Here is a 14726-nt window from a genome sequence, read left to right as displayed (position 1 = left end):
ACCAGGCAGTTTACAATTTCCCTACTTTTCCAGCGGGAAGCGTGTAGAAGCACAGCCATGTTACCAAACACAAATTCAAAGCAATCCAAACCCGTTTGATAATTCTGCCTGGCACATTGTTTTTACAGTACGTCTAGACACAGATACCAGCAGTGAAATTGCTGTGGAAAAAGAGATGAAAAAAAATAATCTGAAAGGTCAATTCTGGTCATCGGCATTTCAAGGCGAGTTTACAAATATTAGAAGGATGAATAATGGTTTTCACCAGATAAGAAAGAATTCAACTCATGACCTGGGAAAAACAAAGAAATGAGAAAAGCATCGGCAAAACGGGCTCCTTCATTTCTCTTCAAGTATCTGCAGAAGGAAGCAGGCAGAGGGGCAGGCAGTGCACCCGGCGGGCTGGGTGCTGCGCTGCCTTGGCCGGAGGGGAGTCCCCGCTCGGCAGACTCGCCGCGGCCGTCCCCATGCCCAGCCAGGCCCTCCGGCACCCCGCAGCCGTGGCGCGAGGGGCTGGCGCTGCCCGTCCCCGGGGAACCACCGTTACCTCCACGGTGAGTGTGGAGCCCGAGCCCTGCAGCGCGGCCGTTCCCCGGCAGGAGACTGAACCAAGACCCTCCTTCTTCGTGCCCGGCGCTGCTTCCAGAGCGACAACAATCAAGCACCCCCAAGCCAGCAAAGCCCACAGGTTCCCAGCACGTCCCAGTCCAGCACGACGGTGAGCCCAGTGCCGCCCTGCTCGGGCAGAGGGGCCAGGCTACCCAAGGGGGTGTTTTGAGCACAGCCAAGCATGCAGATATTACACATCGAGCTGCTTTAGGGCAATGGAAGTGACTAATGAAAATGGGAAAATCCTTTTTTTTTTTTAATTTCTGTGGCGATGGTTTGATGATAATCATTTGAAATTGATTAGTTCTGCCACATGCATTTTATAGCCCAAAAAAGCCAAATGTTTCACATTACCTTGTCATTTAAATGATAATGCTTTGGGGAATGTACAGAAGGAAAAGACAGACAAATCCCTCTGCTGTGGCAGAAACGCAGCAGCACAGCAGTCCTTCTCCGAAGCATCCTCCATCCCTTTCCCTCTCCTGTCACAGCCCTGCTCTGTGGCTGCCCGTCGGTGCACTGGGAGCAGCGGAACACAGCACAGCCTCCCCAGGAACCTGCCCCCCGGGACCAGGAAAGCTGAGTGCTTTGGCAAAATGGGAGATATAAAACAGAATTTATGATGGATTTTGCTGGAACTGAGAGTGAAGTGGTAGCTCTTAATCAGAGACAGATTTGTGACAGCTACAGTCACCGGGCACATCAGTGCATCTGCTCATCACACCCCTGTCACGCTTGGTCTTGGGGCGGTCGGTCACTCCTCACCCGGGGACATGTCCAGTGAGACCACAGAAAACCCCCCTCTGTACCGTGGCAATCTCCTGAGTCATCACGACTCTGCGTGAGACACGATCCTGCTGCCCAGGGCAACCGGTCCCTGGGCTCGTTACGTGCACACCAGCCCGTCTGTAGCGTACGTCCTCACTTACCAACATTTTAAAGTGCTTGGGGCAGAGATCAGCTGCCCGGGGCAGGGAAAGTTGTTCCCAATGGAGCTGCCCTGGGTTCCTGAAGGGCAGCACGAGCTGGGACAGAGGAGGGGAGGCAGCAGCAGCCCCTCCGGAGAGCCCCCGCCAGCCCCGGCTGCTCTCCCCGCTGCAGACGTAGCTCAGGAGCAGGGGACCTGGCGGGGTAAGAAATCCCAGCCTGGCTTGAGAAGGCACAGCGGCTGGTACCAGGACATCCTGCGGCAGATCGGGGAGGCAGGAGGGCATCTCTGGGCGCTTCGGGTGTTAGGGGCCAAGGCAGCGCTGGCAGCACAGCCTGCTGCTGCTCCGCTTTAAACACACAGTGTTAACATCACCCCTCTCTATCGCAAAGCGAGGCCCAGGCGTTGCCTCTCCCCAGCCAGTTCCCCCAGTTTCGCTCAACAAAGGCACAGACAGCGTCTTGCCGTGCTCAGCACCCGGGTGCCTGCAGCCGCCTCCTCCTGCGGGGAGGACAGTACCGGTGGGAGGACGCACACCCCTGTGTCACTGCAGTCTGACTCGCGCTGTGCGGGATCAAAGCAAACACGCTCTCTATTTAAAAAGCTTTAAGCCCTGGATACTATTTGCGTTAATTATTTCCTGCGCACGTCCCACAGCGTAGGTACGGCTGTATAACCGAGTGGCACTCGAGAGCTCGCGGAGGCTGCTAAATGAGGCCGAAGGGCTGTAGCTATTAGACTGGGGGCTATCCAAATAAGTAGAGCACTTTTAATGACAGCAAAAGCCTTACTTCACAGTCTGAGCAGAGTTAAATATTCCTTTTGCACTATGTGGGTTAGGAATTCCTCAGAGAACAATGCTCATCAAGTATATTTAAACCATTATGACGAATGGCTAAGAGATGATTGCAGCAGGGTGGTTTCAAAACCCTTTTTCGCTTGTCTGTGGTTGAAAATTAAACTGTGGACAGATGCGGCTTTACTCCAAAGTGCGAGCATCACAGGACAATTAAACGTCAAAGATACACCAAGCTGCAGCAAAATGGTTACAGCTATGTAAATATCTGTCTAAGTAAAATCATCAAAACATTAGATCAAAGTGGGGCTGGCGGAAGACTCCTCAATCTTCCCTCCTCAGGGACAGCAGGCGTTATGCAGGCAGATACTAATAACCATAATACTGAGCACTTACATCGTGTTTTACCTCTTCCCGTTGCTGTGAAGCAGGAGCCGCACGTTCCCGCGGGGCTGCTCGCCGGAGAGCGGGGAATCGCAGCGCCTGATCTCACAGCACAATGGAAGACACCAAAGCAGCAAACTCTGCCAGCCATACGGCATCAAGCTGCTACCAGGAATAAATGGACTGAAAGTAAAACGAAGGCTGAAACTTCCGAGGCAGACAGTGGACTCCAATAAATAGTGTCCAATTCGCTGATATTTCAGCGTAACTTTCTACAGGGAAAAAAAATAAATCACAATTCCCTCCCTCCCTGACAAACTCCAGCGACCGCTGCCGCCTCCATCCGCTCCCGGCAGCGCAGGGGTGCTCCCGGGGGTGAGCAGGGATGGGGCAGGTGGGTTCCCCGGTGAGACGGGCTGGCTGCCCCCACCCCGCACCCAGCCCCCCCATACACTGCGGGGCTGGCCCACGTCCTCAGAGGTCCCCGGCACCGCACTGCCCAGGGCTGGACCCGGCACCGGCCACGTTGGCGGCATCTCTGCAACCCTGCCCCTCCTCGGGGACGCCTCGCCGGGCACCAGCAGTGATGGACGGGCTGGATGGTGTAACTTCAGGTTGAGCGCTTACAAAAACACCCGGGCTGATTTCTGGCTCCGCTTCAGCCCCGTGGTCGCCAATTCAAGCACCAGGATGCGGTCAAATGCAATCAGCTCGCGCCAACAATCAATAGCGAAGATAAGCACGGTGATTATTTATTTTCTTAACCACATTGCCCGTGCGCCCCGCCGAGGCGTCATTACCCTCATTGCGGGCCCTGATCTATCGGCAGCCGCTTCCACCGGCGCAGCGGGAGCAGACAGGGGAGCACAGGGGCAGGTCCGGGATGGGAGCCCGACCCGCCAGCTCGGCACTCCTGTGCCCACCCTGCGCCCACCCCGAAGCACACCCACACGGGCTGACCGTTCTTCCCGCCCCAGCGTCGGCAGCGCAGGTGAGAGGAGGAGCAGCAACCGAACGACAGCGTTGCACCCCCGGCACACAGAGCTCTGCAAAGCCGACGCGAGCGGTGCCGCAGGGAGGGCGGCAGAGCCGGCACGACGCGCAGCAGAGGACGCAGCACCATGCGGCCAGGGCCACCCGCTGTGCTCCTCATGGCCTCCCCTCACCCAGACAAGGGGGAACCCCACCAGTGGGTCCGGGCAGACGGGGCTGCGGCACACGTCCCCCCGTGCTCCCCACGCCTGCTAGCGCGGGTCTGACCGGCCGCTGGCCACCGCAGGCGAGAGGGACGCCGTGGCACCCACAGAGCTGATATCCAGGTCAACCCAAACGATAAAAATGCATTTTCAAAAGGTTAAAAAGTTTCATTTTCAAATGTCAAAACTCAGTGTTCCCACAATGAAATGTTTTGCTTAAGAGGTTACATTTATGTTTTGGAAATTTTAAAGCAGTTTGTGTCGGAAAAGAAGAATACACAACTCATTTATCCTGGACTCTTGAGTTTCTTCACTCCCCCCAGAAATTCAATGTTCTTAAAGAATACACTAGAAATAAAAATAAATCGATACTCAGAAATTGCTCCCTTGAGAACGCTGGCCTTGCCTTTGCTGTTTTGCGTGGTTTCCAGCAGTGTGTTGGGGTGCTCAGCGGGGCCCCGGGTACGGGACCGACACCAAGACCTGCCCACAGCAGAGCTCGGCACGGGTGCCGGGACGGCCGACGTAGGCAAAGCTGTGACCCGCGTTTCCTCAGTACGCCCAGGGCTTTTCCAGTGCACGCAGCCAGAGAAGGAAGCACCAAGCGGCGTCACGCTCCCTAACACCGCCGTCTTTTGAGAACCTGCCTCCCACCCTGCAGAGGGTTGATAGCCCAGCACCGACATCCAGACGCCAAGCAAACTCCTCCAACGGGCTGTCTAGGTAACGGCGTATTAGGCTGGAAATGCTGCCTGAAACATGACAGCAGATACGCAGGTACATGAAATAAAATGTTTTCTTGCTCTGTAAAGAAAAACGCCTGCCAGCAACCAGGAGCAACTCAGTACGGAGACGAGAATTAACTACCTGTCTGGGTTCTCAACAACTTCATCTGCAACGGAAGCGGAACCCATAAAAGTGAGCCAACGGTGATGATAGGAACGATTTCATATATACAAATATAAAACCCCCAAGTACTCAAAATGCAAATTCCGACAGGATGCTAATAAATTACAAGCTGGTCTGGTCTGATTAATGTCATGACAAGATTACTGCATACTTGGCATTTCTAGGCCTATGGGTTAAAGGAGTTATTGTCTGTTTCTGCTCTAATATCAAGTGGGGGGAGCACGGCTTCTCCCCGTTTGCAGAGGGACACCCCGCTCACTGCTGGGGTGTCAGCTGGGGATGAGCTCTGATGGAATGAACAGGGCGTGCATCGCCTCAGGCCGGAGCTGCTCTTTATATGCAAATTAAAGAGCATAAACAGCTATCCCAGGGTAGCACTGGGGGAAGAGCAAATTTGCGGGCACTGCTCAGGTGCAGTCAGCTCCCAGGGCGGCAAAGCGATGCCCAGCAGCCGGGCGCTGCCGTGCCGTGCACCTCCCCTTGCCAGCCCTCCCCGCAGCGCTCCCGGGGCGGCTGCTTTAATGGGGTCTGTGCCTCCATCCCCCTTGCAGTAAATGGAAAACGTAGCCTCAGGTGTTCACATTTGATTCGGGAGGCCGGTTTTAATCTCCTTAGGCTGGGAGGAAAACTCATTTAGAGAAGGTACTTATGCTCCTGAAGCAGAAGTTGCGCTTGCGAACGCGCTAAGAAGGGAGGGCTCGTTAACCGCCTCCTCGCCGGGACGGGCATGCAGGGCGGTGCAGCAGCAGCACCGTGGCACTGGGGTACCTGACGTGAGACGAAACGAGGTGTTTCGTGGCACACCTGCCCAGAGCCCGCGCAGCCCAGGCACCGCTCCAGCAGCGGCTCCCTCCTCCGCTCCCGTGCCCAAACAGCAGCCAAAGCACCGGCCTCCGAAACAAGGAGCATCCCCCCATCCTCCGACATCGACCCGCCGCGTCACGCAGGCATTACCGGTCCTGCGGCACGCAGGTGACACCGGCAGCGATTGCCATCGAAGACCCTGAAGAGAAAGGCTGCTTGAGAGCCTTGGTCTCCCCGCACTCACCCGTAGCATGGTGATCATGGAGGGGTCTCGGAGACGGCCGTCCTCATCCTTCAGATTGTATCCTTCCGGTCTCTTGTCCCGCTCACTGACCTTCCATAGCTTCACAGTCTTATCTGGGGGCAGGAGAGAGGAGAGCGTTATGGCTGGCTGCTCCCCCAGCCGCCCGCCGCCGACACGCCGAGGCCACGACGGTTGGTTCCCCAGTGAACGCCTGCTGCGTCCCCCCCACAGCTGGCTGGAGTGCGTACAGAAGATGTACCCGTCACCACAGCACTTTATCCCCAGAGCCCTGGTTTTCCTGCTCCTGACGGACAACTGCCAGTGTGTTTATTCCAGACACAGGGAGATGTTTGAACAATAGACCAGAACTACGGGATTAATCAAGAAATAATAGGAGAAGTGCTTTCCCAGGGCTCAGAGGTCATGCCCTGAATGCTGGCGTTCGATACAGCGAGCCGTGGGGCCGAGCTGTCCCCGGAGGAGGTGACGAGGTGTTGGCACCGCGATGGGGCAGCTCGGGCAGCGCAAGGAGGCTGAACCCAACGTCCCAGCAACGGGCCGGCTCCACTCCGCCCTGCCGCCAACGTGCGCCTGCCGCACACTGGTGCACATGCACAGACACACTCCCCTTCCCCACACCTGCACACCCACTGGAAAGGCAGCCGAGAGACGACTCCCACGCAAGATCTTTTCCTCCTCCATTTCCTAGCTCATACGGCCATTATCCCGGGGCCACCGGTTACTTTTTGAGAGTAATTTCCACATTAATTTAGCTTCTAATAATGGGAAATGTGTTAAATACCAAGGATGCAGCAGCTCTCCTAATTCTGTCCCTGCCAGCTGCTCTATTTCTCCTCCCCTTTGACTCTCACGCTGTGAACACCCCTCGGCCACCCCCACTGACCCCCAGCGCCAAGGTGCTGCCTTCCTCGCCCCGGCCCCGCGCCGGCCCCTTCCGAGCAGGAAAGGAGGGACGGGGACGCCCGAGGGTGTCACCCTGCAGGTGTTGGGGCGCTGGACGCAGCCGCAGCAGCACCCGTGCCGGCAGCCGGTGCTGGGAGCTCTGCACGGCTTTAAAGCTCATCAGGCACAGCGTGCCACAAGGTAAATAATTTTGCTTCCAGTGGAGTTCATGCAGCAATCCAGCAGGCAACGCGTGGAGCAGCTACAGGCGGTTCGAGGTTCCAGCGAGCTGGCTGGTACAGCAGCACTGCGAAGGAGCAACGCTGGTGTGGAGGTACGCTGTCCCTGGAAGCTCCCGAAGGCGAAACGGTGCCTGTAACTCACTCAAAAGTCATCCTGACCTTCCGCTCCCAAAAACTGCGCAGAGCCCAGCATGTACCAGGGACTGGAGGCAGCGCCGAACTCCCCCGCGGCAGCCCCGGTCCCCTCCTGGCGTCCCACCCACGCTGGGCCACGAAGCCCTGGGGAAGGAGCCCCAGGACATGTGGGTTTACTCTGAATAATGGTGTTTTCTTTCCTCTCTCCTGGCAGAGACTATCGGTAGTTCATCATCACTTCCACCAGATTTCATACACAACCGGATCATCCATCTTCATTTTCTCCTTTACACGACAATTCCAATAGAGTGCCATTAATTTTGTTTTTATTAACCCGCTTTACTTCGGGGGGTTTCTATATATAACGTTAGTTTAACGGTAAGAACAAAAAGAAACAGCATAACACGGGAGTATTTCTAAAAGAATAATTTTGATAACCTGCTAGCATATGAAACACCATCCCAAATGGAAAGATAATATCCCTGTTAATCAAAAAACTATTTAAAAACTCAATTAACAGAACATTATGCTCTATAATTAATCTTCATTGCATTTCAATGATTCTCCCCCCAAATGAGTTTAATAAGTCTTTGAATTTTATTACAATGATCAATAGAGTCAATTCTATAATACAAAGTAAGTTGGTTATGGAAGATAATTAGACCCCTCCCTTTCCCCTGAAGTAATTAAGTCACATCTATCTTAAGGTCCCATTCATCCCAAGTAATATTCCTGGATCCTCCTGATATTTATCTGAACATAACGTGCAACTGCTGAGCTGAACGCAGCTGCAAATTGAAACAAATCAGCTGCAGTTTTTCTTAAAAAAAAAAAAAAGAGTAAAAAAAAGAGTTCCCAAGATCCAAAAATTAAGAAATAAAAAAAAAGTTGTCAGCAGGGGGAGAAGACTCCTGCCCTTGAAGGGAATGGATGCTGTGAAATAAGGACAAAGCCTCGTGCACGGGAATCGAGCTCTGCCAGACAGTGCTGGACCTGTTCCTGCTCCCCCACGTTACCCTGAAGGGAGTCGACAGTTTTTAACATACATTTTCCCAAAGAAACACCACAGGGAAGGCCCCATCTGCCTGCCGGGCCCGGGGAGCCGTGGCCATGCCGAGGCGGTGGGACAGCAGCACCGGTGCACGCCCGGGCTGCCCGCAGCCACGTACCGTTGGTGGAGAGCAGGAAATAGGCTGCGTTTTGCTGCGGGAGCCATCGTATCTTATTGATCTTCTCCTCTATCTCCAAGCTCTTCAGGTAATCGAACTCCGGCTCGTGGCTCTGGAAGGTGCTGTAGACATTGTACTCTCCCCGGCGGTGGGGCTGGTTTTTGCTCTGCAGGAAGGGGAACAGAGGAGTCTGAGGCACGGAGAGCGAGGGAACATCTTCTGTTGACTCTCTGGCTCTCTGAGGTTTGTCAAGTGATGGTGAGCGCCTGGTTGTGGTGACGCACCGCGGGTCTGAAAGCCAAGGCACGGCCTCTCCTGGCGTGGCGGCTCCCACATGCCGGTGTGGGCGGCGGGAACGGAGCAGGAATGGAACAGGAATGGAGTGGGAACGGGGCAGGAATGGAGCGGGAACAGAGCAGGAATGCAGCGGGAACAGAGCGGGAATGGAATGGGAATGGAGCAGGAATGGAATGGGACCAGAGCAGGAATGCGGCAGGAACAGAGTGGGAATGGAGCGGGAATGGAATGGGAATGGAGCAGGAATGGAATGGGACCAGAGCAGGAATGCGGCAGGAACAGAGTGGGAATGGAGCGGGAATGGAATGGGAATGGAGCAGGAATGGAATGGGAATGGAGCGGGAATGGAATGGGAACAGAGCAGGAATGCGGCAGGAACAGAGTGGGAATGGAGCGGGAATGGAATGGGAACAGAGCAGGAATGCGGCAGGAACAGAGTGGGAATGGAGCGGGAATGGAGCGGGAATGGAATGGGAATGGAGCAGAAATGCAGCAGGAATGGAGCAGGAACGGGGCAGGAATGGAACGGGAATGGAATGGGAACAGAGCAGGAATGCAGCGGGAACGGAGCCACCGTGCTGTCCATCCCTGGGGAACGGCTGGGACCGAGCACCAGCTCCTGCAGCACCGAAAGCAGCCCCAGAGCAGCCGCTGGCAGCACAGCACCCGCACAGGACAGGCAGCGTTTGCCCCGCAGGGGAACAAATATAAAGCAAGTAAAACACACCCAAGAGTAGGACACAATCTCTGCAGGAATTGACGCTGCGTGCCACCGCTCAGACTCGTATCATGTAGCCGCAAATCCCACGTGGTGAACCACCCACCCAGGCTCTGAATGGGGCCGAGGTAATGAAGTGAAAACTATTGTGGAGATGAACTTGCTGCACACAAACGATGCACTTGGGCTGGTGAAGCCCCACTTGTCCCCTGGAGCGCAGTCCTGCTCCAAAGTACATGCTGAACAGAATACACCCGGTGTGACGTTAGGAACCTCAAAGCTCAAGAAAAGCAGTAGAATAATAAAATGAGAGAGAAATGAGAAATGAAATACGGCTGGAAAGGTTGATGAAGCATCTATGAGTGTAACCTTTAACCGACTGGTTCTCTCCAGCATATACAGAAATCATTTTGAAGCTGTAACTTTGAGAACAATTTAAAACCATTGTCAGACTGTGGCATTTGTCACGTCCAGGCCTGACTCATCGCCCTCCACTGTCAGCAAACACACCCACGGGGAAAACGGCTCCCGCCGGCTCAGGCCAGGCGATGCCGCGCGCGCTGTGCCAGACCCGCTACCCGGGACGGCTTCCGAATTGTGCCAGACCCGCTACCCGGGACGGCTTCGGAAACGGCGGGCACTCTGCCGGGCGGCGGGGGCTGCGCAGCTCCCCTGGCCTGGGCAGGCCGTGGTGAAGGCCGAGCACTCGCCACTCCTGAGGAAGGCTGGGCAGACCGCGACCTCAAACAGAGTTTGTTAAAATCTCCCGAGGTGAAGCGTGTCGGAAGAGGAATGCGACTGTTTCATCCATCTATGCTTTCCGGACATTTTGGCAGTGTGAGAGGGTTTTGGGGGCGGTTTTAGCTAGGAGATGGACGCCCGCTCAAATGCGCCGGCCTGATCCGAGTTACACCTGGCTGCAGAGAGCTGCAACCAGAGCAAAAGGATGCAGGAAGCGCAACGTGGGTTTGGCGGGTGTTTTACGAGATGAAATCTGGTCCTGCTTATGTTAATGGTCGCTTTTCAGTCTGGAGTCTGGCAGGAGAGACCTGAGGTTAGGAGTGACACAGACGGATTAGGAAACAGCAGGAAGCTTCTCTTAAAAGGATAAAATGGGCATTTTGCATTCGCTGACACTTACCTCCTGCTCACGTTGAAATATTACAACACGGCCCCCCTTGTCCCCTGTTGCTAGTAATTCTCCAGTGTGGTTGAATTCTACTGTAGAGATGATGTCAGCTGGAAAGAAGAAGACAAAGACAATTTAAGTAACCGCAGATTGGCTTTCACAGGCATCTAGAAAGCACCGTTCCCTGTACAGCTACACGCCTTGTCAGTGGGATCTCCATAAATCTCTGGTTTTCTATTGTCTACAATAATAATGGCCACAGTACTTTGGAACTTTGCTGCCATGAACCAAGACCTGCTCAACCCTCCTGCCCTCTTGCCCCTGACCTGCGCCCCAACAGCCGAATTCAGGGGTACTTCCAGCTCCATGCTGTGCCTGTGCCGAATGCAGCCTGGGGACTGCTGGCGGCAGCGGAGGCGCGGAGCCGGGTGGCACGGCATCACACGGCACGGCACAGCGTGGCACGTTCTCCTCATGCCCTGGGGAGCCGCCCCCACCACTTTGGGACATGCGATGGATTCCTGGGACCCAGGGAGGGCTCAGTGCCGCCCCGCGCCCCAGGGGTCCTTGCCCCTGACCTGCCAACGGTGCCCGTGCAAGGGGCAGGCTTCGCTCCCGCCCGGCTCTCTGCTTCCTCGCTCCCCTCCGACGCCTGGGGAGGTGGTTTGCCCTCACCCGCAGACGGAGCAGGCAGGTGGAGACACCTTTGTATTCTCCACCCGAACGCACCAGGCAGAGCAGCCTGGGTGACCACATCAGCTCTGTCACTTTTCTCTGCCCGTTGCTGAATCTCCCATCGTCTATCAAGGCAAATTGAAGTGACGCTTTTCAGCCCTCTGCCACCTCAAAAGCCACCATGCTCGCTCCGTTCCCCTTCCCCACAAACCAAAGTGCCATCACCAGGAGGCAAAACCCCTCAGCAGGGACCAGTGCTCGGCTGCAGTAACGGGGAGAAGCGAGGAAACGCTCCCAGACCTGTAACTTGTAAACGCTTTAATCTCCAGTGTTTACCCTTGAGGCAAAGCAAGCAGGAGAGCTGCTAACGATTGGATTTATTTGGCCTATTTTTAGAAGAATGTCAGAGGTTAATTCCACGGCAATTACTGCCCAACTGGTGCTCACCCACTGCCTGGAGTGCAGCGCTCCGCCAGCACGAAGCTGGGGAAGGGGAAGAACAACGCGGCCTCGGAGACCCAGTGCTGGGTGCGAGATTGATTTTGCAATGAACGGCACTTAGCTATGATAACAGCCAGCTCATTCCTGCCACCACAGCTGACAGGATTTGCATTTCTTTTCCCTCTCGTTCCTGCGGTCCACCAGCACTAACAGGGTTGCGCAGCCCACAGCTCTGCAGCTCTGGGAAGGGGCAGAGCCCCTGTGCCGGCTGCGCTCAGGCCACCGGCACCGCCCGGTCCACGGGCACTGGCACCCTCGGAGCGCTCCGAGCACCGTGTTGATTCCTCTTGCTCGTTACCTCTGTCATGTGCCAGCGGAGAAATCATCTGATCCACATAACCTGAATTGTCCCTTCTCCCTCCTACGATTTTTATCCTTCTTGGATACACACCCAAAAGTTTCCACGGCAGATTAGAAGGGACAATGAAGAAAAGGCCATCAACCCAAATTCAGAGACTGGCGCTGACTTCCGCAGCTGCTGGGGATGCATCTCCCGTGATGTCAGCCCGGATGCCATCCACTAAATGCACACCCATGCCACGGCATCTCCCAGATGAGGCATCTCAGACCCCTTCCACGGCCACGGGCTCCCCCAAAACAACACACCTCCGCCCCAGGATGGTCCCGCAGCTGAGAAAAGTGACTCTGGGAGGACCTGGGAGTCAGAACAGCCACCTGCGGCAGGCAGCGCCCAACGGTGCGGAGCGCTCACTGGCGCACACTGCTGCTCACCGGCGCGCACACACCATTGCTCACCGGCGCGCACACCATTGCTCACCGGTGCACACACCGCTGCTCACTAGCACATGCACTGCTGCTCACTAGCACATGCACTGCTGCTCACCAGCACATGCACTGCTGCTCACCAGCACATGCATTGCTGCTCACCAGCACTCACCACTGCTCACTAGCACATGCACTGCTGCTCACCAGCACTCACCACTGCTCACTAGCACACATCGCTGCTCACCAGCACACACTGCTGCTCACCAGCCCGCCCGCAGCAGCGCCCCGTGCTCGCGCACACCCGGTTAGGCAGACAGCCGCCGAGTCTCAGTTCACACGGGCTTCACCACGCAGGTGGGTTGTGTCTCCTGAGCCAGGCCAACAGGGAACCAGCCCTCTGGCACAGAGATGCCCGGACACAAGGCCATCCACAGCTTATTCTCGCTGTCTGCCGCTCTGCGTCCTCAAGGGAACACCCCTGCTCACTCTCCGGTCTCCTCTGTCCCCATAGTGTGCAAGGAGCCCACACGTCTGCTGAGCTGTGCAAATCCAGATGGCTGCAGGCGGGTGAGTGATGAACTCCAGGCTGCTCCTATTAATATTTGTGCATCTTCCCCACATTGTCCCACCTCTCCAGCATGAAGCAGATTTGTAGTGACACGCAAATCCATTCTGAAGTTCATCTTATTTCATTTACAACACTTGGCTGCTGTGAATAGATTTAGGGAGACAATTTCACCACAGACAGAGATAGCGCTGCAGAAGCAAAACCCAAGGGGCTAACGGGAACACCCCGCTCCTGCCGAGCAAGCGGAAAGCGGTCTGCGTGCTGGGGGCTGGACTGAGCTGGGCAACTCCAAGGTGAAGCACTTTATTCCTTCACGTGGAGCCCTTCTGCCTCAGACTGTCCCTGTGGGCAGCAAAGTCTGCCAGAAAGGTTTTAATCATCTGCTGCTAACGTTAATAAAAAGGCTGGAAAGCGATGCAGAAGGGCTGAGCTCTGCTCTCGCTTACCCCAGTGAAGAGCCAGGCTAACTGTGGCGGAGCTGACAGCGTCTGTTTGGGATTTCAGCCTTTTGGGGTTAAAGGCACCAAACAGATCTTGAACTTCATCAGATCACCCGTTCTTCCGCCCTTGGCTGGGTTTGACCTGTTGGTTAAATATCATTGCCATTTTGCAGTTGGAACACAGGTCCTGGAAGGTTTTCAGGTGGGTTTTTTTCTGGTTTCCCTTAGGCCATGTAATCTACACATACTTCTTGGTTGCTTCTGCTGTTCCTGCACGCTCTTTAAAACCTCTTTTAACAGACCCCACCTCTGCCAACAGGTTTGCAATCCATTAATGCACTGGATAACGTGATGCACAGCTTCTGACCTCTAGATCCCCATTTCGCATCCCACATGGACTGGGGGCAGCCAGGCACCGTCTGTGTGCCCATGACTTCCCCGTGCTCTGTGCTAGGTGCTTCCCTCCTCCGCACGGCTCCTGAGCCAAGCCATAACACAGCCAGGTCACTGGCTTTTGGCAGAACGAAAAAGGAGATCTGCTGTTAAAAAGCATCTACTATAAAAAACCAAATCTCTCTCGTACCCACCCAGTTCTTTAATCTTGGATTTGCTTGACCGATGGGCTGGAATAGCAAGGACCCACGAAGTCCCTTGCATGAGGGAAACCTTTGCAAAGAGGCTGCACTGAAGCTAGAACCTCAGAAATTAAATTAGCAAAACGTCAGTGAACAAAACATCCACCTGGCATAGTTCTCCTTCCTCAGTCACCACATGCAGCGATGCCTCCCAAGGGGCAGGACAGGTATTTTTAAGCATCCGTTACAGGTTGGCAAGGAACACCTAGACAGGGCAAATCCCAGCCGTGCTGCTCTGAACCTGCCAGACTTGCTACAGCATTTGAGGATCCTGCAGAATGAGAAACCGATTTGCAATTTCAAAGCAAGGACGTTGGGTCTAACAAATATAACTGAAAAGTTAAGCCAAAAGCCACCTCCATTCTCACAGGTCACTGCATCCACAGCTGCAGACAGATGCCACAGCCAAAATCAAACATGCTCAAGCACTGCGAAACAACGTTTGGAACCAAATCTGGCTCAGCAGCTTGAGCTAAGCCCCAGTTCAAGCACAAGTTTTCATTCCTGTAGTGGGTGACCTCCACCCCGGTGAGCATCACTGCAATGCCCTCGGTCCAGCCTGGCGTCAGCAGAGGTGTCACGCGGAGAACACGCTGGGGACAGACCTGGCACGGAAGCTGCAGCAGCAGCCGAGGAACTGCAGAGGCCACGGCCAGGCAGCGTTAATGTGCACCTCACACTCAGCAGCATTTGTCCCTCCTAAAAGTACTCGATTGAA

At 55.0% G+C, this 14726-nt stretch overlaps 1 protein-coding gene across 3 annotated transcripts in view; it reads right to left on the bottom strand.

Annotated features, from left to right (window-relative positions):
- PPP2R2B (protein phosphatase 2 regulatory subunit Bbeta) overlaps positions 1 to 14726 on the bottom strand; it is a 110769-nt gene that overhangs the window by 19478 nt on the left and 76565 nt on the right. For all 3 annotated transcript variants that reach the window (XM_054842121.1, XM_054842120.1, XM_054842122.1), the window contains 3 exons: positions 10476 to 10573; positions 8320 to 8485; positions 5871 to 5983 (listed from right to left, as the gene is read on the bottom strand). In XM_054842121.1, coding sequence (XP_054698096.1) covers positions 5871 to 5983; positions 8320 to 8485; positions 10476 to 10573 — 377 coding nt within the window. The remainder of the gene's footprint in view (positions 1 to 5870; positions 5984 to 8319; positions 8486 to 10475; positions 10574 to 14726) is intronic.

Source organism: Grus americana, chromosome 14 (genome assembly GCF_028858705.1).
Source record: "Grus americana isolate bGruAme1 chromosome 14, bGruAme1.mat, whole genome shotgun sequence".
NCBI classification, from domain to species: domain Eukaryota; kingdom Metazoa; phylum Chordata; class Aves; order Gruiformes; family Gruidae; genus Grus; species Grus americana.
The sequence above is the reverse complement of the archived record's forward strand: the minus strand, read 5'-3'. Positions and strand labels throughout refer to the sequence as shown.